We start from the raw sequence: 22184 nt of genomic DNA on the forward strand, positions 1-22184 counted from the left end.
GATGAAATTTCTAAAAGTGCGATAACCCCTTGTTGTTTACGAGGTGATCTAATCTAATTTACCAATGGTTTTATATTAAAATTAGCGTCCTTCTCTCTCTCTCTCTCTCTCTCTCTCCCTCTCCGATCAATCTCTTGTCTCTCTATTTTTACATAATATTAGTTTTCAGTGTTTTTTTTTTCCATTTTTATTCTGTTATTTGTATTTAATACAAAAAGAGAAGAAAAAAAAGGCAGTTTAAACACAGGGAAAATCGACCAAAATCGACCACACCCCATTTCATGAAGCACTGACTTGTCATTGGAAGGGTGCTCCATTAAATGGAGGGGAAGGGAGGGGGGGGGGGGGTACTTCTTTTATTTGTATCATAATGTCTCATTCAATGTCACAACTCACAACACACATATTTTCAAATAAATTGATAAATGATGTAAAATCATGTAATGCATGAACCATGTAGTGGGTCCATGCATGAACAGTGTCTTCTGAGTTCTGACTCCTTTCAGCAACTGGCACACAGGACATAACTTTATGGAGGTGCCTATTTCAAACAAACCCCATCAACAACATGAAATTAATATTATTTAACCACACTTCTCGCCTCACAAGATTAAAAGAAAATTTTGGATGAAGGAAACAAACTGATAAGTCATACAAAGAACAACTGGAAAATCTTTACTAATGTACATTGTACAATGACATTTATTTCTGATATCAATGATAACTGATGTACACACATTTTGCTTTAATGACCTGCAGTTCTGTACTTCAAGGCACATTCTTCCCTCCTAGGGAGCATTTCAGCCAAGCACTCACATTGCTAAGCAAACTAAAATTACTTTGATTCCTAGCAGGTACCCACTTAAAGGGAACCAAAACCTTCATACTAAGTTACTTTTATTGTAAAGTTTAAGATATTTGAATAAAATCAGTGAAAATTTGAACAAAATCAGGCAAAGGAAGAAGGAAGTTAAAGCTTTTTGAAATGACTAGTCACTAGAGGGCAATATTCAATTTGATGACATCATTTGTGGACTCTCCATGCCTTTTGTACATCAAATTTCATGTTTTTTCTTCTTTCTTGTGATTGAGATAATCAGGGAAAGAAGACTACGTTTTGCAGGCCACAGCTGTAGGAACATCAATGAACCAATATCTCAGCTTTTACTCTGAAGAAGAAACCTGGAAGACCTCATCTTACCTATACAGACCTACTCGAGAAGGATACGGGACTTGAACTGTCAGAGGTAAAAGCAGCCATGCTGGACAGGAATGTGTTGAAGGCTATCACAGCTCGGGCAGTTGACCCGACTTAAGCAAGCAAGTAAGCAAGCAAGAGATAAGTAGGTATAGAATGCAAAATGATATTCTACTTCACATGTTATGAAGTCGGATCAAGAACACAAATAAATACGAAGAAAACGAAAGAATTGTGAAATTTTATGTACAAATTAAAGGCATGGAGAGTTGTCCACCAATAATGTCATCAAATCGAATATCCCCCTCTAGTGACTAGTCATTTCAAAAAGCTTTAACTTCCTTATTCCTTGCCCAATTTTGTTCAAATTTTCACTGATTTTATTCAAATATTTTAAACTTTACAATAAAAGTAACTTAGTATGAAGGTTTTGGTTCCCTCCTGGGTGCAGAGAAGCAATGCAGATCAAATGCCTTGCTTGAGGACATATAATAGATGCTCTGCAAGGGATAAAACCCATGAAGTGCTTAAAGGTAATACAAAGTTTTGGGAAATTTTGAAAATTGGCTGGATAGTGATTCTTTACAAGTTTTATATATTTGGATGCCTCTGTGGATGTATTATAGGCACTAGAAAATTTAGCCCTTAAAACACTTCTGCTTTCGAGAAAAATTGAATATCAAAGTTTACCGGTGCTCCCGGTAAATTTTCATAAATTTCAAATAGCGGGTACGGCCATTCCATGGTAACTGCGACTATGAAAATCTCAGAATATGTAGTTGTGATACATAATTTCCAAACAGGAATAGCCAATTGGTCGATTTTAGTCAAGAAACGTTGTTTTATAACTATTAATATCTTGAACTTGAGAGGGAGCTATACAACATAAAGAGTTTATTATTTACAATTTCATCAGTTTCAACTCAATTTCAACCGCGACAACTATCATTCAATGTTGTAGGATCGCATGCTTCCAATATGTTCATTTGAACCAAATTCATGACCCCATACCAAAACTTTGTATTATTTTTAAACTACTTGATTATAAGTTTATAACCCGGCCTCGTCAGATCAAGAAACATCGCAATGTCATGACATGGATTCTAATTGACGAATGACTGTACACTGTAGTGATATTTACTGGGGTTCTATTACTCTGAGGCCAATTTCTCAAATCCATAATACATGTATATGTATTACCAGAACTCAAGATTAACACTAATCTCTGGTACAAAGAAGGGACCACTTAGCTAGGAACAAAGTATTATTAATTACTGAAATAAATATCCTTGTATTCACATCACTGAACCCTACACACGTTAGTTCAAGTGATCTGGAACATGTCTCTATCAATTGCTGTACACAGGAATATATTTAGAACAACTGAATCATTCATACCCCATGTAAATTTGATGTTTATTTTTGTGAGTGTTTTTCATAAATGAAAGGTGGACTGATTGAATTAGGACCTTTGTTGGATACTTTTAGATGTGAGCTTTAATATATCACATTCCTAAGAAACATAAATTGGGTTATATGGAAAAATCTTTTTTTTTTCACATACTCCAATTTTTTTACAAAACTTGGTAAGGGAATGAATAATTTAGTTGTTAACTGTAAATGTGCATCTACATTTAAGGGCCACTGCAGATCTCATGACGCGACTATGACTGGAATTTGAAAGAAACTGAAGAAGGTTCTGATATTGATGTTCTAAAATATTGATTCTTCATGACTGACATTCTTCATCAGATAAATACATGTAGTACAATTAAAATAGCAGGATGTTGCATTGACACTGAATCATAATGCCATCATACAAGATGGATGACCAGCCTAGTCCTAGGTCACGAATTTGGCTTTTTCTCAAATTGGAAGGCTTAAATCCTGTGCATTTCTTACATTCAATAACAATTTATGAACCTCAAATTCCTTATCAAATCATATTCACAATGGCATTTCATTCAAAATCCAATAAATCCAGTCTCATTGAGTCAAAAGGAATGTAGTAACTAGTAACCTTAAAGCATCAACTCTACACGTACAATTATTAATCATACCATTAAAAAACCATTTCTCATTTTCCCATCAATTAATTTGTTCATATTCAAGCTTGAACTACCAGGACTACCGAATGATTGTTACCTGATTTCTGAGCATATTGCATTTTCTGGGTCCCCTGGACAAGCGCAGTGTGGTCTTGAGTCACGTTTGATAATGGTCTTCCATTTTATATTTTATGTGTGTAGTGTTTATACAGTGCAAAATAAATATGATCATTTTACCACTCATGTCTCTTTGCAGGATTGGATACCCATTCACTAGGCCTTCCATTTACATAAGTAGCTCCAACATAGGGTTCTCAGTGAAGATACTTAAAGATGAAGGTGAGTTCTGGTCATGCGATTGCATTGTGAAAGAAACAGTGTAGAATCGATCAAAAAAGGCTGATCATCTAGCATACAAGTATTGGTGTGTACTGCAAGGTTCTGGAGTCATCAAAATCATAATAAATTTGGCCGAGTCTTGGTAAAGTAACAAGCACTGTACACAGAAAGCTATATATGGGACAACACACATGGTGTCGGGGCTAGTACTACCTTGATTTCCTTGTCTTTTATGCTCATTACTCAGCCAGTATACATTTTCTTCCAAAATTGTTTGGCACATGTCATTTATTTGTAATCTTGAACATTCAGTGTAAGTTTCGTTTGATTCTGTGAGAATTAATTTTCTTTTTTTTATTACCAGAACTGGAGTTTATCTTTAAAGAGAACACGATAGACTTGACATAACAAACTGATTCTTCAGTACACGTACCATTGGAACAGACTGCCTGAAGACAGAGGTGCAAACAAAAACAATTAAAAATTCAACAGACTTACTGTGAAAGTTGTAAGTTTGTATTTGCCAGTTAAAGGTACTATGTCCCTTTTGCAACCAACCTCAAATTCTGTAGAACTTTGCAGGAATTATGAATATGTCATGTATGTCCTATCTGTGAAATTTAAACGTTAGCAGTGTCCTCAAATTCAAATTATGCAAGGAAACCTGTTTACTTGCTAGACTTCACTGTCAGACACTATTGAGTGACTGACTGGCTTTTTTTCTTCTTTGGTAATAACATACATGAAAAGAGTTGTAAAGGGTACATGAGCATTTGTCTACATCAATAACCCACTTCTTGTGATGGTCAAGATTAAACTGATTGAATCTTTGCGCAGCATAAAACGTGTGACCATTCGGTACAATTGTCTGAAAATCAAGACTATTACTTTTGGGCTCTATAGCCCTAAAGTCGATTTGACAACTAATAGTCATTATTTTCCCACTTGAAGACATTTTCAAGCCCCACCTTTTTTAGGGAAGTTCTAAATAAGTATTATCTTTCAAATGCAGTTGGAATTTAACTTTTTCATATTTTTGGCCTGCAAATGGGACATAGTACCTTTAAAGTCATTTTATTTAGTATTTATTGATTTAACTTGACATTGCAATAATCTACAGAGGGCGCTTGGTCAAAGATTACTTTGTCAGTTCTTAAGTTTTTCTAGTTTGAAGGTCAGAAACTTGTTTGGCGCCACCTGTGGTTGGCTGATTTTAAATGATCATGTTTGCAACATGATTTCTGTTTTGTGAGGAAAATCTGTGGTTTTCTGGAGCATCCTTTGTATTATGGAGGCACAGAGTTTTCCCGGAGTGAAGGAAAGAAGAACGGAATAAAGCAGTCGAAGGAGTAAAGATAAAGGTTTCGTTCATCAAAGACAGAGTGCATTCCCCTTGATGGTTATGACTCTAAAATAAACTGACACTCCCGTAAAAACCTGAGTCGTTGTAATTATTCAGCGTTTCGCCTCACAGACAGTCACACTTACAGACAAATTCTGTTTAAACAAATACCAAGACTTTCCATGATGACTAGAAAGAACACTATGGATGTCATTTCCTGATTCTCCTGCAAGCACATACTTCCTAAAGTTATGATGTCAGACGTAGTGACTGCCTAACCAGGAATTACAGGTCAATGCCTACATGTACATCCCTTACTTGATAATGATGAATAAATGAATTCCGTACCCATTCACAAGTTGATAGACGCAAGAGTACCATCTCTCATACTTTGATGTTGGTTCCAAAAGGTGACAGCTAGTAGACAGTCACAAAAGCCTCAACAAGAACTTTGATGAACATTTTCTAAAAGCATGGACTTCCTCTTAGACTTGCAAAGACATGAGGATCTAGCCTCTTTACTTATGGGTGTGTCAGTAATGCTCAATATTTGCTGAATTGGTTTTCAAAGTCTATACAGGTAACTTTATTCTCGTTAAGGTTATTTTATTGATCATCCTCATCCATGACTGCACGCTTTCTTTTCCTGTGGTTAGCCACCATGTCTGATGTACATATCTTTGTGATCTGTCTTGTCTCCCAGCTCTGGAAACTCCTAAGACTAGTCTGCCCAGCTCGGTAGATAGACCTCTCTGTTTCATCCATCTTGCTTGTCAGACGGTTCTTATCCTCATGAGATGCATTCTGGGAGCCATCCATTACCTTGCGGAAACGATTGATATAGGTCTGTGAAAGCAATACAAATTTGATAATGAAATGTAATAGGTATACAATGAATCTATGCTACTCTTATTCTTTTAAGTTGAAGTTCTACAGAAAACTACATGTACAATCATGGTTTAAATTTTTCTTTCTAAAACAATAAACAAATAATCTGCAAAAATCTTCAGAATGGAAGGAGGCAGAGGAACCCAGAAGTAGAATATGATTGTCCTGTCTAACTGTGAGTATGACTCCGCTCAGCCAAGCCTGTGATAAACTTGCTGCCCTGTATTCTGACTTTTTAGTTTAGGAAATAGGATATGAGAAAGCTTAGATTGAATATCACGATTCTCTAATATTTTCAAATCTTGTTCTTTGTTCTTTCTTCTTCCAGTTAAGTACAGACCGCCGGCATTGACGTAATTATCGTATTTGTGCTTATCAAGTGCCCAGGTGAATAGTGCAAGTAAAAATCTCACTACAAACTGATACTTTGTGCGGCTAAAAAAGCAGAAGAGGCTGAAACGAAATGAGGCTTTGTGAAGCCTCATTTGACATTTGTGAATTTGACAATGTCAAGGTCAATGACATCAACAGTTCACTCAGTACTTATCATTCTTATTTTGTTATACTCACCTCAATCAATGACTTGGCAATGTCTTCAGATTCAGGGAACTCAAAACTGAGAATTTTGGTTCCAAAGGCGTAGTAGTAGGGGCCCATTTTATGTAAATCAACAATGTTTGCATCCGCACTCATAATCTCTCGGTAAGAGCTGCGAAAATACTTGGGCGGCTCTACGCTCACCAGCCGCCTGCGCCGCCCGAGGAGTCCGGTAACCAACCAGTAAGGAAGGTCCATTTTCGTACCCACTCGTATATTTTCGCCATCCGAACCAGGATTCAGGAAACCAAGCCTATGAAGTGGCAGTTCAACCTTACACGGTACCTTTTCATGAGTAGCAATAATGTCATTTATATCGTAGTAATTGTCCGAATTACTACTATAACGTGAATATGTCGACGGAGAGGCCATTTTCAGTCGATTCAAATTCCCGCACAATCAAAACAAAAATAATACACGCCCTCTAGTGTTAGTATAAGATAAAACCACAGTTGGAAAAAAACAGGGAAATTACAATGAAGGGTGTTATGTTGGAGGTGTAAAAACAATAACAGTGGCGGATTCAGGGAGGCACAGGAGGTATGTGCCCCCCCCCCCCCCCCGGTAAAAAAAGAAAAAGAAGGGGGATAGGGGAAGGGGGGGAAGGGAGAAAAGGAGAAAAAGGAGGGGGGAAAAAAAGGAAGGGAAAAAGAAAGAAAAGGGAAGAAAGAAAAGGAGAGAGGAGAAAAAGGAGGGAGAAATAGGAAGAAAGGGGAAGAGAGAGAGGAGAGAAAAGGCGGAAAAAGAAGAAAGGGGGAAAGACGGAGGAGAGAAAAAGGGGGAAAGTAGAATAATGAGAAGGGAATAGAACGAAAGAGTGATGATTATAAGAAGGGGTTTTTTGTTTTTACCTGGAAAGGGGCGGGGAGGCATGCAATTTTGCAGTGTGCATAATATGGGGTCCCTCTTGCCAGGCGTGTATCTCTCCCCCGCCCCCCCCCAAAAAAAAGCACAAGAAGAACAAAATAACGAGATGAAAAAAGGGGGAAAGAGAGAATTTTGTGAGTAGAAGGAGAAAGGGAAAAAATGAAAGAGAATTAAACAACGAAAGAAGAGAGGTGCGAGAGCAATTAGAGGAATTGTATTTCTTATTTTAAAAGAATTATGGGATAACAACCAGGGGCGTTCCTTAACGGGGGTGGGGGTGCGACACTCAACCATAATGGTTAATGGTTGACTTTTTGTTGTACTGAGCGAGGCGGGATGTCGTTGACGAAGCTGTTCATGATGACCATGGCCCGACTGGATGTCGGTAAAATTGCGCTGCTGTCGGGAAAAATGAGAAAAGGGGAGGGGGTTGTTGTTGTTGTTCGTTTGGTATTATAATGGCTATTAGTCAAATTTGACTATTGTTGCCAATTTCATCGCATCTCTTTCTTTTAATGTCTTGGTAAAATTATTATTTCTTTCTTTCTTTTTCCAATCTCATTTTAATATAATATTAGTCATAGTCTACAAAAAAATAAAAACAAAAAATTATTTCAAATTAAACCACGATCCGCACACAGTTCCAACTCACGCTGGCCCTGTCCTTTCTATGATGCCTTCTTACCAGCCCAGCGAGTTATGTTACGCCGTACGCTTCTCGGTTGATAAACTCAACCTAGGTCACTCTGGCATAGACAAGGGGGCGTCGTGTACCTGTATGTTTAGAGGGTTTATTTATTTATTAGGAGAAAGACAACTGCATAAGCAAAACACTTGTGGGCTTTATTAGTTTATATGAGTTAGTTCATGAAATTATTTATATAGCGCATGACTTTTAACTACTATAATCATTGGGGGTGACATGCTTTCGAGTAATGATATATAGCAAGTTTTAATTGCTTTTTTTCTTTTCCCCAGCAGATTTCATGTATCCTTCTCTCTCTCTCTCCTCTCCACTTCCCTAAAGTTGTGTGTATGTATTAAGATATGTTTTTCGATTGGTCAAATAAATAATGTTAAATTGTTTCAATCATTATTATTTTTTTTTTTTTTAATTAAAAGAGGCCTAAATAAGATATATAGGTCTATACGATCAAAACTTCAAATAAGACACTAATACAGGTGTAGGCATAAGGTTATACACAAAAAACCTATTTTCTCTTCTATTCAGCTCAAATTGATTGCGGTTTCTGTTTTTCATCTCTTTTTGATTTTACTTTTTACATAATCGCTTCGTTCTAAAAACGAAGCGAGAAATTGCCATTTGTACATGAGAGTCACTGTTTCGTAAACATATCATAATGTCCTCTTCCTTGGAAATATTAACTTCTGACATTAACATGGCCCTTTCTATTATATACTTTGGACATTCTATCAAAAAATGTCTGACCGTTTCTAATGTTGGGCAGCTGTCACAGAAACCTGTGGAGTGGATGCCCAAACGCAAGAGGTCTTGGTTGAGTCCAGACACTCCCAGGCGTAGTCGCCTAAGAATAGTTTCAGTTTTTCTTCCCAATTTACAAGAATATTGTGAGATAACATTTGGCTGAAGGATTTTTAATGCCGATTGGGTATCATTCCACCTTTCTTGCCAAAGTAACTTTGAACTGTACAAAATTAAACTTGTCTTTTCAAATAAAGTCAATTTATTATGCATTTCAATTTCCTGAGTTAGAGCTTTTTTTGCGTAGAAGTCTGCCTTTTCATTTCCCACTATCCCACAGTGGCCTGGAATCCATTCCAAAGCGATTTCGATCCCTCTATATTTCAATCGGGTCGTTATTATAAATATTTCTGTGACAAAGGATTCGTCACTAAAATGTTTCAAGGCTGTGAGGGCACTTAAGCAGTCGCTAAAAATGACTGCACCTGTATAGATGTTTGTTTCTTCGATCCATTGAAGGGCAAGAACAATTGCAGCCAACTCGGCTCTATACGATGAGGTAAAATTCGCTAATCTTTTACATTGGTGTACAGAAAAGTGTGGGATATAGAAAGCAGCCGAGCATTGGCCCTTCTCCGGAAACTTAGATCCATCTGTATATATATGCAACTGGTTCGACCATTTTGTATGGGGAAATGAGAGGGTAAGGGAAAGAAAGGAAAAAGAAAAGGAAAAGAAAGGAAAGAAAGGAAAGAGAAGACAAGAAGAAAGAAAGAGAAAAAAGGAAAAGAGGATGGAGAGGAAAGAAGAAAAAAAGGAGAAAAGGAAAAAAAGAAATGGGGGATGAAAGAGAGGAAAAGGAGGGGGTAAGAGCCTGAAGGAAGAGGGGTGGGAGTAAGAAAGAGAGAGAGAGAGGGGAATGTGGGTGGAGTCACCACGTCGAGGGGGCAAGACAGAAACGCATAGATAGGCCTAATTAGTGTGTCGGGTCCGCCGTGTCGGTGTTCTTGCTCGATCCTCGTGTGCTATATCATGCAGAAGTTTGAAGTCGGTAAGATGTATTATGTCGGTCGGCCGGCACATTTTTTCCCCTACACTCTTAATTTCTAGGACTTATTTTAAATCCAAGGGGACTGTGACTTTTTATCGGACAAAGAAACATTTTTGAAAATTCAAACAATGTTTAAGAGTAGGTACAACGAATTGTCTTCTTTCTCTAATAATTTAATGAAACGTCAAAGCTTTCGCGCTTCACCCGGGAGGGGGGGGGGGGGGGGGGGGACTAAATTCAGACAAGGATTAAGAGTCGAAAACAGTACAACGAATCGTGTTCCTTCTCTAATAATTAAATGAAACATCATAGCTACTGCGCTTCGCGCGGGAGAGCGAAACATGAATTAAGAGTCGGGAACGGTACGACGAATCGTCTTCTTTCTCTAATAATTAAATGAAGTGTCAAAGCTTCCGCGCTTCGCGTGGGAGGGGGGGGGGGATTGAAAATTACCTTAGTTCCTGGCCCCGGGTTTATAGGGTTACATTTGTAGATCATTGGGACATTGGCATTCATATGCTCGACAGTATCAATTTTCAAAAGAAAGCTCAAGAAATATCTTGTAAATAAATGTGTATAACTAGGATTATTTTTCACATAAATGCATTTCCTTTTTTTTTAATGGATTTGTCTGGTTTAATTCTGTAGATTGATGCTTTGTGTTATTTTAATCTCTGTATTTCTATCTCGTTTTTTGGAACTTGAACTTGAACTTGAATATATTTGTCGGTAATTGGTGGCTAGTTTTTTCGATTATCGGTGGTCTCTACACCCCCCCCCCCCCCCCCCCCCTCGAAAATTTTCTAGCAACACGCCTGATAATAACACAGTTTCTAAACTCGAGATAAGTACTACTGGTAAAGTACCAGACCATCGTGCAGCAAAAAAAGCATATAAAACGCCTCGCGACGTGACGGATCACTTTTCTCTAACTTCTAACCAATCAGAAGGCATCATGTTTTTTTCCAGGAAGTGCCGGTGGACATTAATGCGCCATGTGGTTCTCAAATTGCAAAAGATCCCTACTCTTGGAGGGGGTAGGAGAAAGCACTTGTAAGTCATATTACTCCAGGAAGTGCCTAAAAATGCACCTAATGTAGTTCTAAAATTGCAAATGCTTCCTACTATGGGAGGGGGTTCTGACCCCACCCCCGCTTGGTCGCTCCGCTCCCTCACCGCTGACGCCAACCTCTGTCGCTTCGCTCCATCGTTTTTCATATTATACCACCCATCGATTTTGTGCCCCCCTAAGAAATTACTGGATCCGCCACTGAATAATGTGCGTTATGCTGATGACACTGTATTAATTGTATGGTGGCCCTGAAGGGACATCGCGAATAGACTAAATCGTGAAAAATATGCGACAAAATTCACGATATCGTCAATTTTATCGCATATTTTTCACGAAGAAATTCACGAAATTGACGATATCGTGAACTTTATCGTGAACTTTTCACGATGAAATTGACGATATCGTGAATTTTATCGTGAAAAGTTCACGATATAAAGTTCACGATATCGTCAATTTTATCGTGTACTCTATCGTGTACTCTATCGTGTACTCTCCTGACGGGCGCTTCGTAAACAAAACCAGCCCTAGCTGGGGGAGACAGAGAGAAGGAAAAAAGGGAAAGGGAAAGAGAAGATAAAAGGAAAGAAAGAATAATAAGAAGAAAAGAGGGAAACGGGGGGGGGGGGGGCGAAGGGCTCTTGCCTCCTCCTCACTCCCCCCCCCCCCCGCCAAAAATAAATAAGGAGAGAGAGAAGGGAAAGGGAAAGGGAAAGAAAATATAAAAGGAAAGAAAGAAGAGGAAGAAGGAAAGAGGGAAACGGGGGAAGGGCGAAAGGCTCTTACCTCCCCCCCCCCCCCGCCAAAAAAATAAATAAGAGAGAGAGAGAGAGAGAGAGAGAGAAGGGAAAGGGAAAGAAAGAAGAGGAATAAGAGGGAAACAGGGGAAGGGCGAAGGGCTCTTGCCTCCTCCCCCCCCCCCGCCAAAAATAAATAAGAGAGAGAAGGGAAAGGGAAAGAAAATATAAAAGGAAAGAAAGAAGAGGAATAAGAAGGAAAGAGGGAAACGGGGGAAGGGCGAAGGGCTCTTGCCTCCTCCCTCCCCACCCCCGCCAAAAAAATAAATAAGAGATAGAGAGAGAAAGGAAAGGGAAAGGGAAAGAGAAGATAAAAGGAAAGAAAGAAGAGGAAGAAGAATAAAAGAGGGAAACGGGGGCGAAGGGCTCTTGCATCCCCCCGCCCAAAAAATAAATAAGAGAGAGAGAGAGAGAGAAGGGAAAGGGAAAGAGAATAAAAAAGGAAAGGAAGAAGAATAAGAAGAAAAGAGGGGCTCTTGCCTCCTCCCCCCTCCCGCGCCAACAAATAAATAGGAGAGAGAGAGAGAGAGAGATAGAGAGAAGGGAAAGGGAAAGGGGAAAAAAAATGGAAGGAAAAAAAGAAGAAGAAGACGGAAAGAGGGAAACGGGGGAAGGGCGAAAGGCTCTTACCTCCCCCTCCCCCCTCCCGCCATAAAGGGAAAGAGAAGGGAGAGGGAAAGAAAATATAAAAGGAAAGAAAGAAGAGGAAAAAGAATAAGAAAAGAGGGAAACAGGGGCGAAGGGCTCTTGCCTCCTTTCTTTTCTTTCTTTTCCTTTCTTTCCTATTCTCCCTCTTTTTCGTTTTTCTCTTTCTTTCTTCTCTTTCCCTTTCCTTCTCTCTCTCTCTCTTATTTATTTTTTGGCGGGGGGCGGGGGACGAGGCAAAAGCCCTTTGCCCCCGTTTCCCTCTTTTCTTCTTCTTCCTCTTCTTTCTTTCCTTTTATCTTCTCTTTCCCTTTCCCTTTCCCTTTCCCTTCTCTCTCTCTCTCTCTGATTTATTTTTGGCGGGGGGGGGGGGGGGGGGGGGGGGGGGGGGGGCAAGAGTCCTTCGTCCTTCCCCCTTTTTCCTCTTTTCTTTTTCTTCCTCTTCTTTCTTTCCTTTTATCTTCTCTTTCCCTTTCCCTTTCCCTTCTCTCTCTCTCTCTGATTTATTTTTTGGCGGGGAGGGGGGGGGGGAGTGAGGAGGAGGCAAGAGCCCTTCGCCCCCCCCCCGTTTCCCTCTTTTCTTCTTATTATTCTTTCTTTCCTTTTATCTTCTCTTTCCCTTTCCCTTTTTTCCTTCTCTCTGTCTCCCCCAGCTAGGGCTGGTTTTGTTTACGAAGCGCCCGTCAGGAGAGTACACGATAGAGTACACGATAGAGTACACGATAAAATTGACGATATCGTGAACTTTATATCGTGAACTTTTCACGATAAAATTCACGATATCGTCAATTTTATCGTGAAAAGTTCACGATAAAGTTCACGATATCGTCAATTTCGTGAATTTCTTCGTGAAAAATATGCGATAAAATTGACGATATCGTGAATTTTATCGCATATTTTTCACGATTTAGTCTATTCGCGATGTCCCTTCAGGGCCACCATATAATTGTGTGTAGAAAGCGGAGAACATCTGCAACAACTTCTGGATGTTGTAAAAGTCAAAAGTAAAGAGTTTGGCCCACATAATTATGAATGGTAAGAAAACTCGGTGTCTCGGGTGTTCAGTAAGACAGAGGAAAAGCCAAAACTCTGATTGGAATTAGATGGCCATATATTATCATCGAACATTTTGACCTTGCCCCATATTTTGGTGTAATGCACATTCTAATGATACTAAACATATGCCGTAACAAGATAGATATAATCAATCAAACTTGCATTTTCAAACCTTTAAAGGGTTTTTAAAATTGTCCATCGTCAACAGAGTCATCTAGTTAACAACTGGTTTGACTGCATTATACCATGAGCCCTATGAACTTTGTGACGGATAATCTTAGCATTTATCATATGGCGACTACCCCTGGATTATTGCATGATGATGGTTTGCGGTATAATATGTTCAACCACTACCAAAGGAAAAGTAGTATAGTGAGCAGGCGCGAACGCAGGATAATTCAAGGGGGGGGGGGGGGGGGGGGTTTAACATTTATAAATCGGGCCGAAAATTTCGCAACGACTCAGCCAGCCGCAGAATAAGCGGGGGGGGGGGGGGGGGGGGGGGGTAAGAGGACACTTTTTTTTTTTTTTTTTTTGGTCTCGAAATTTAGAAATTTGACATTTTGCTCCCTTCGGTCAACCATGGGAATAATTTTTTTTTTTTTTTTTAAATAAAAAAAAATAAAAAAATAAAAAACAAATACCAAAGGGTGGGGGGGGGGGGGGTTAGGGGGGTCATGGGGGGATTTACACACAAACAATTTCCAAAGGGGGGGGGGTTAACCCCCCAAACCCCCTCCCCTGTGTACGCGCCTGATAGTGAGTATCGTTTGTTTGATGACTTGAAATCTTTGAGTGGCACAATAAATTATGATGGGCGTCGTCAACTTACATGTATTTAAACTAAATTTGAATTCAATTCGAAATTGAATGACGATTTGCCCATAGAAAATTCAGTGTGAAAAAATTTAATTGAATGGGAAAGGTTGAAATTGAAGCTTAGAAGCAATAAGCGGCCAGAGTTTTCGGATCTTTAATGATCATTGATGAAATTGCCTGATGGTTTGACGAATTCAGACAGGAAGAAACTTTAGTATTATTTCCTTTGCATGTAAGGCCTATTTCTTCTGTCAACACACTTATTATTAATATCCATTTTCAAGTCGAATCCTGTACAATGTTGAAATACCCTTTCAATTTCAATTTCAATAATTTAGGCAGGTGTATGGAGCATTGAAATCAGTAACGCCGAAAATAGTCGCACGGAATACGGTAGTATGGACGTGATTTAGATGTTTATCCTCCAGTTAAGTCGTAAATAGCTTCTTATAGGGACATCGGTACGTTACAAATCTTGTTCCAAATAATTTCTTCTGCCTGTCTCATTTCCTAATTCAGTTTGAAGTTCTTTGTGCCTCTCCCTTTCTCTCGATCTTTCTCTCTCTCTTTCTTCTCTCTCCCTCCCCCTCTCACTGTGTGTCTCTGTGTGTGTGTCTCTCTCTCTGACTTACAGTCTCCCTCCCTGTGTGTGCGTGTTGTGGTGTGCGTGCGTGTGTACGTGTGTGTGTGTGAGAGAGAGAGATAGAGAGAGAGAGAGAGACAGAGACAGAGACAGACAGACAGACAGACAGACATAGAGACAGAAAGACAGAAACAGAGAGAGAGAGAGAGAGACAGACAGACAGAGACAGATAGACAGACAGAAAAAAATGGCCATGGTCTTGTTTGTTTATTTGATTGATTTTATTTCTCCGTTAAAAAAAAAAAGTTATACATTTTTACATAAGTATTACATACATAGCAAATCATGTCTAATAATATTATGCAATAACCATAATACAAAGCATACAAAGGAGTATAACGGATATTTGTACATATTTTTCATTGAACTAAACAGATAAATTTCAGAACGCATGAGACCGCCATCGTGAGCGGTAAGACTGGAAATGGATAGCGGCCTCATGAAGAAAAAAAGGGAAAACAAGAGATTTAGCAACAAAACTCTCTTGGTAAAACCTAGTGATCAAGTGGGTGCAGTGCAATTGCAGGTGCGGGTGCAGAAGACGGCAGTAAGACTAAGCTTAAAGCGACTGTACTTGTATGTTGCACAATTAATGTATCACTAAATTGCACACGATGTACCGAGATTAAAATAACAATATATATAGCACACACTTTACTCACTTATGTTAATGAAACAGTAATCACTTCTGTAAAGTGTCTATATACATGTTTATATATCATCTAAGTAGATCCTTGTCATTTGATTGGAGGATTGTTAGTGACATAATATTCAATAATAATCTATTGAACGACTACGTCACCGAGCGTGTATTTTTGGTTATAATTCGCCGTGCATTTTTGTTCTATTCTGCATGCAATTTTGGTTATTATGTTATATAAAACAAATAATGAATGTTTTTCATTCGTTCAATAGTGCGAATATTTCAATTCGTTGACAAAATTAACGTTATATTGAACTCATGAACATTCATTATTTCTATAATATCATTTTATTTCAATGTTGCTTATTATTATCCAGAAGAGCCTGCTCATTATTATATACAGCAAAAGTAGTTTACATTGAAAACGATAGCAACTTCTTTTGAAAAATCAACCTAACGCAATTTCAATGTCATTGTGCGTCACCAATCGATATCTACGAACATGAATGAGGTATTACGTAATCTGAACATGATTCCTGTTGAACATACGATAAATAGGGTATTGAACTTGCACTTGAGTTGAGTTTTCAGAAAATAGATGAGATCGTGTTATTTGAATCCGTTGAACAGTGATAGACAACCAACAGTTACTATATACACTTTTCATAGAAATACAAATTAATATTAGTTGCTTAAAAACAGTGGCATATAGCGTGAGGGGTTCTACTTGCATGGGGGGGGGGGGGGGCATCGGTCATCGATTTAATGAGATGGATGAACTAGAAGTTAATAACACCATTGAATAGGCGGAGGGTAGGCCTATGGAGGCGTCACATTTTCCTTCTTTTCATGATCCTTTTACCTTCTCCCTTTCTTTTTCGATATAATGTTCAAATACATTAGACAGGCTCTTCGATTGGATGATTTTGGAAACAGCAAGTTTAACAAAGGGGACAGACGGTCCATTTGCATTGGGCTAATAAGAGAGATATGGAAGCTGGAATGAACATTTAGCAAAACCTTGAAGGTATTCTATGTGTAGCCCCTTTAGGAAACGCTCTATGTGGGTGTGCTACCACCCCCTCCATCCCCGTAGCCGCTAGTTCCATGTCTAATGAGAATAGCATGAAGCCGTTAGTCAGAACCACAAAAATATACCACCTTTTAAACCCTTTTTCGATGAAATAATTGCAGGTAATTCAGATTGAATGTCAACGTTAAAATAATTGATCCCGGGTAGGCGAAATTTGAATATCATGGCATTGGATTGTAATGTTACGCGATGAAGAATTAATCTAAAGATCCTGAATATTCGAAATACAGACATTTTTTCTACAGTCATGGAAGCAAATGGATTCTGGGCCAGACAGCGGCTCTTTAGAAGATTGACCCCCTCAGATTACTAGTAATCGGGCATTCACAATAAACATTTAATGACAATTGACAGTCAGCAAAGTCAGTAAAAAATAGAAAAAGTTTTTTGCACACGAATCGGGCAAAAAGAAGACCCCCCCCCCCCCCCCCCCGCTTAATTACCGGCTGGCTGAGTCGCCGCCAGATATTTCCTCAAAAATTGGACCAAAAACACAAAAAAAGTTCCTCTTCCCACCCCCCCCCCCCCCCCCCGCTTATTCACCGGCTGGCTGAGTCGCCGCTAAATAATTTCTCACGGATTGCCCCCCCCCCGCCCCCTCTTGCCGCCGGCTGGATCCGCCTCTGAGCAAAGGAGCACCAAAGTCGGATTTCTTAACAAAATCCTTAATCAAGTTTTGATAAGAAAAGATAGTGAAGTTCAAGCAAATCTACAGATTGACATTTATTTTGTTACTCCTTTTGAGCAGGTAACAAACGCGATTTTAGATATGACATAAACCTGAAGCAGAAGAAAATGTCGTAATTTAGTCAACACATTCTTAATGCACAGTGTAACGAGCGATCCTTTTGTTATTTTGGGCTCGTTATCTTATACTTTCACAGGCGTGACCCAATTTGAATTAACCTATGTCACGCCAAGGGGAGGAGGGTTCATTTTAAATGCCATTTTTCTCTAGTTTTATTAAGTATACTTGTTTCAATTGGCAGGTCGATGAAAACCGTAAAAGTGACCCCTTAATGGATAGAGATGAGCTTCATGAAGGGGTTTTTAACATTACGGTATTTATTTTTCGAGAATTACAACGAGATTATACTCGTATATTTGACCATTAATTTACACGTTTGAACACAATAGCAAGAGATTTGGGAGTTTTCATCGAAAGGTCGTTATGTACTTTGATTTGACATAAATTTACTATTCAATATTTTTGCATTGTCATGAATTTGGTCAAAAAATTATTTAAAATGTTATCAAGAAGTTTTTGAAGAAAATGATCAAAATTATGTTAGAAATATAAAGAAAAAAATAGGAGAAAAAGAAATGAATAGGATTGACTCATCCTTCATCATACCTGTCCTCGCAAATAGAAGGATTATTTCAAAGGATCTTCTTATACAATCATATACCATTTTAATGCTAAATATATTACTCATTGCGGATAATATTATTTGTCTGCGGTACGATTGTATAGCAGACAAATGTTGTTTGTATCGTTAATGAATGCATACTTATGTTGGGTCCGGGGCTGTGCCCCGATGGAATGTAATTTGCATAGGCAGCTCGTACAGGTGTGCGAGCTAATTCTGCCACGGAGACCAGGGCGTGGCATGAATTAGTGTGTAATTGAATCATTCTAGCTTGAGCTTTCAACGAGACAACTACCGTGGAGCCGACCGAGGTTGTCGATCTCGTGAACGCGGACATGCGAGACAACCAAACGGGGCTGCCAGGCTAGCCCGATTCGTTGACTTCTAACAAGTTTTTTTTTTCAGCAGCTATATTAATAGCAATCAGAAAGCCGGGATCGTGTTTTTCGTGTGGAAAAGCAGAGCATTGGAGAGTTGACGACGGAGAGGTCTTCATTTATCTTCTTTAAAATACAGAGCTAAGTAAAATTGTCCTTACATTCACCCGTTTATAGGGGTTAATTTACCCAATAATCTTTCTGGAAAGGTTTGTCTCGAGAGAGAGAGAGATAGGTAAATTGGTAAAGAAGAAGACTATAGGTAATACGAAAAGGAAAGATTCTCCATGTACTAAAACGGTGTGTTAAATGAGTTTCGTAACTGTCAAAATGGCACCTCCTGTAGGAGACTACGAGAAAATTAAGAAGAAATGTTGGAAAATGTATTGATATATATATATATACATGCTGATAATTATGTCTGATATAATCGAACAAGGGTACAAATTACTCTTACATTCAACTCCTTTAGGGATTAATTTGCCCTGTAATCTTTCTGCCAAAGACCATTCGAAATATGTCGAGAGAGAGATGGGAAAATTGGTAGAGAAGAATTGTATAACTGAATAAGAGGAGGAGGTTGAAGGACAGTAAAGATCACCGTGCATTGGAGTGTGAAACGAGTTTCGTAGCTGGCATATACCATTTCCTGTAGGGAGACTACGAGAGAAGAAGGAAATTGTTTTCGGGGAGAAATAAGAAAATTGCTGATAGATACGTCTGTGATAGTAGATCAAGGGTACGAGTTCCCTTTACATCTCATTTAGGTATTAATAGAGTAGAAAATGAATTAACGAAGTTGAAGAGAGGCTTCTTGTAATAAATTCTGTGTCCGATTACAAAGGACAGTGCAGATAAGTTCGAGATTGAAGGAGCGTCAATCTCAATTAATACAAAGAGAAACATGAAGATGTTTAATTGTGAAAGATAAAAAGGGTGACTATGTGTTCACGTTCAGCCTAAAGTTGGCATTAATACCTTCACATTGGTATGCTCAATGTGGAAAGCCATATGTTAGGCTTTGCCTGGGGTTTCGGTGAAATAAGGTATCACGTTTGCAACGTTTTACTTTTAGGCATTTCTACCTCGGGGTATGTGTTCACCATTAAAAGTGATGAGATTTGTTGTCAGTTATTGGCGTGGTCATAGTCATAATGCAATCATGTTTCTTGAACACGGAATTGCAGGGCATGACAGCATGAAAGGGGCTGATTCTCTACGTGTCTCAGTGCTAAAGGAACCTGAGGTCTAGGTCTTCTTCTTGCTGAAGAAAAATGTCAGTGGGCGATACTTCCTGGCTAGGACTAAATTGGGATTTTCTGAACGAACGAGTGCGAATCGCAAAGAAACACATTAACCGATTTTAAGGTTTCTATATTTCCACTATAATTTCTAAAGATCGAAGGTCTGGTATTTTGTTTGGCTCGTTAGGTCTCTAGCGAAGGTAGTTGGAAAGATAGTGTCAATGCACATCGTGTTTGGATAATCGGTGTGTCAATTCATAGCTGCAGTCCGAGCATGAGTAGATAAAGGTCATTGCAGACCAAATTGTGAAATACACGGAGACAAAATACTGGATAGTGTTCATGAAAGTGATGTCATCATTGTTCATTTTATGCACAAGCAGTGCACTCCACGATACACAGGTGGAAGAATTCTTTGAAAAGGGGACACAAAGGCTATTTATACAGTACCTCCATCGCTATTGAAGTGATTATTTCAAAGTGTACTAAGTGGGAACTCTTCATTTTTTGAGGATCCGTGGATAACCGTGAACTGGTCTACAAGGGAGTTGTTCAAGTGTGTGAACAGAAAGAGTTGGAATGCTCCTATCTCAGTAAACATGAGATATGCTGGCAGGGTTCGGTTTCTTGCAGGGGAATTGTAGACAAGTTAAATAGTAACACAGAACTCATGAGAGTTTGGTCCGAGTCTGAGAAGATTCAAAGCTCCTCGTGGAGAGTGCCCGAAGCCGTCGTGAGAACGACAAGTGTTGTTCGAGCATCGCCTGGAAGGGCGAAGTGTACGCTGGTACACGGACAACAAGAATGTTGTGGACATCGTGATAAAATGGAGTAGTAACTCCGCCTGCCAAGAAAAGGCTTTGGAAATACGAATTGTTTGTGAATAAAACGATGTAAAAATTGATCCGGCTTGGGTATCTAGACGTGAGAACAAGCAGGTTGATAGATTGAGTGTAGACAAGTTAAATAGTAACATAGAACTCATGGGAGTTAGGTCCGAGTCTGAGAAGATTCACAGCTCCTCGTGGAGAGTGCTCGAAGCCGTCGTGAGAACGGCAAGTATTGTTCGAGCATCGCCTGGAAGGGCGAAGTGTACGCTGGTACACGGACAACAAGAATGTTGTGGACATCGTAATAAAATGGAGTGGTAACTCCGCCAGCCAAGAAAAGGCTTTGGAAATACGAATTGTTTGTGAAGAAAACAATGTAAAAATTTATCCGGCTTGGATATCTAGACGTGAGAACAGGCAGGTTGATAGATTGAGTAGGACGTCAGACAGTGACGACTGGCATATGTAAACTGAGGCTTGTAACATAGGCTTGATCAGAAGTGGGGGACTCATGTGTTTGACAGAATAATTATTGTTTGTCATTATAATACCAAAAGTAGGAAGTTTAATTCCAGATGGTGTAATGGGAAAAGTTGTATTGATTTTTTTCTCAGAGTTGAGAATGAGATATCGAGTGGTGGGTAGGTACCACCACCCCGATTCATTGCCAAAACTGTTGATAAATTGGTGCCGGATATTAAAAGCAAGAGCTCACTGATATAGTCCCATATTTGAAGTCTGCTTCATTTGGGCCCATGATTTGGGACGGTGATAAGTTCTATTCATTTTATTGAAGAATTTGAAATATTGCCCTCTGGTGAGGAGGATGCAGGGCCAAAACTGAAATTTTGGAAGCCCTCGAAGCAAATTTATGCTTGTCGCATTGAAGACTTTTAGTTGTACCATGTTATTTTTATTTACACTCTCCAGGTTTAGGAGTCAAGAAGGCCATACATGGTGCGGTGGACAAAGCGAGGGTTTGATCTGAGAATCTTATCGTCATGGCTTGACAATCTTCGGAGCCGAAGCGAAGGGGAGAAGGGACGTCCAAGACTCGTCGTCAAGAAGGACGCAGTGTTTTTTCAGTGGTTTATGCAATAAGTACGGAGGTTGCGATGATGTTTGAATTTTTAAGAGATCTCGTTTATATTCTCGTTTCTGACATTGTGTTTGAAAGCTCATATTTATCTGTAATATGTTGGCGGAGAAGTAAAAGTCAGATCAGTATCGCAGGCGCAATACCATCTTGATGAGTAATAGTTAATGAAGTACTTAATTGTCCAGTAGAAATTCTACGAGAACATATGTGGCAAAGGAAGGTATTTCCAAGAAATCTGACAAATTCAATTCAGACCAGTTTATTGGAACAAAGGTAATACGAGTTTGTCATAGTAAGCAAACAGTCAAGTTATACCAGTGCATATGAGGCAGTTGTTGCTCGTTTGTGGAAGGTATGCGTGGAAGAGGCTAGTTTAATTTGGGCCTACTCCCTCAGAGCAGGAGGGGCTACCGCCGAGGCCAGAGCTTCCGTGTCAAATAGGCTTTGGAAGAGGCACGGGCGAAGGAGCAGTGAGAAGTCAAAAGATGGCAATGTTGACGATAGTTTGGAGCACAAATTATTGGTCGTTAAGTCTTTGAAATTGTGAAAAGGGCTTTTTCTGTTAGAGTTGAGAAATAGCACAGAGTGTCGTGCAGCTAAATAAATATAAGATAAGCATAATTTTTGCTTTGTTCATTCTCAGAACATGTTTGTGCCTTGGGCAAAAATTGGATTGACCTGCAAGTGAGCGTAGGTACGCAAAATGCATGATATTCATTTGGATG

At 39.2% G+C, this 22184-nt stretch overlaps 1 protein-coding gene across 1 annotated transcript; it reads right to left on the minus strand.

Annotated features, from left to right (window-relative positions):
- Positions 1 to 5498: 5498 nt before the first annotated feature.
- LOC576325 (DNA replication complex GINS protein PSF3) lies at positions 5499 to 6820 on the minus strand. The gene is made up of 2 exons (XM_776644.4): positions 6386 to 6820; positions 5499 to 5773 (listed from the first exon to the last, which is right to left on the minus strand). Exons 1-2 carry the CDS (start codon positions 6782 to 6784, stop codon positions 5534 to 5536), a joined length of 639 nt encoding a protein of 212 aa, XP_781737.1. The 5' UTR covers positions 6785 to 6820; the 3' UTR covers positions 5499 to 5533.
- Between the last annotated feature and the right edge of the window lie 15364 nt (positions 6821 to 22184).

Source organism: Strongylocentrotus purpuratus, unplaced genomic scaffold (genome assembly GCF_000002235.5).
Source record: "Strongylocentrotus purpuratus isolate Spur 01 unplaced genomic scaffold, Spur_5.0 spur5_scaffold_8, whole genome shotgun sequence".
Taxonomy (NCBI): domain Eukaryota; kingdom Metazoa; phylum Echinodermata; class Echinoidea; order Camarodonta; family Strongylocentrotidae; genus Strongylocentrotus; species Strongylocentrotus purpuratus.

Excerpts from the sequence above, each read along its gene's own strand:
- LOC576325 (XM_776644.4), bottom strand. The coding sequence starts at position 6,784 with ATGGCCTCTCCGTCGACATATTCACGTTATAGTAGTAATTCGGACAAT. Across the intron at positions 5,774-6,385 it reads TTGCCAAGTCATTGATTGAG|ACCTATATCAATCGTTTCCG; the intron begins GTGAGTATAACA and ends TTGCTTTCACAG.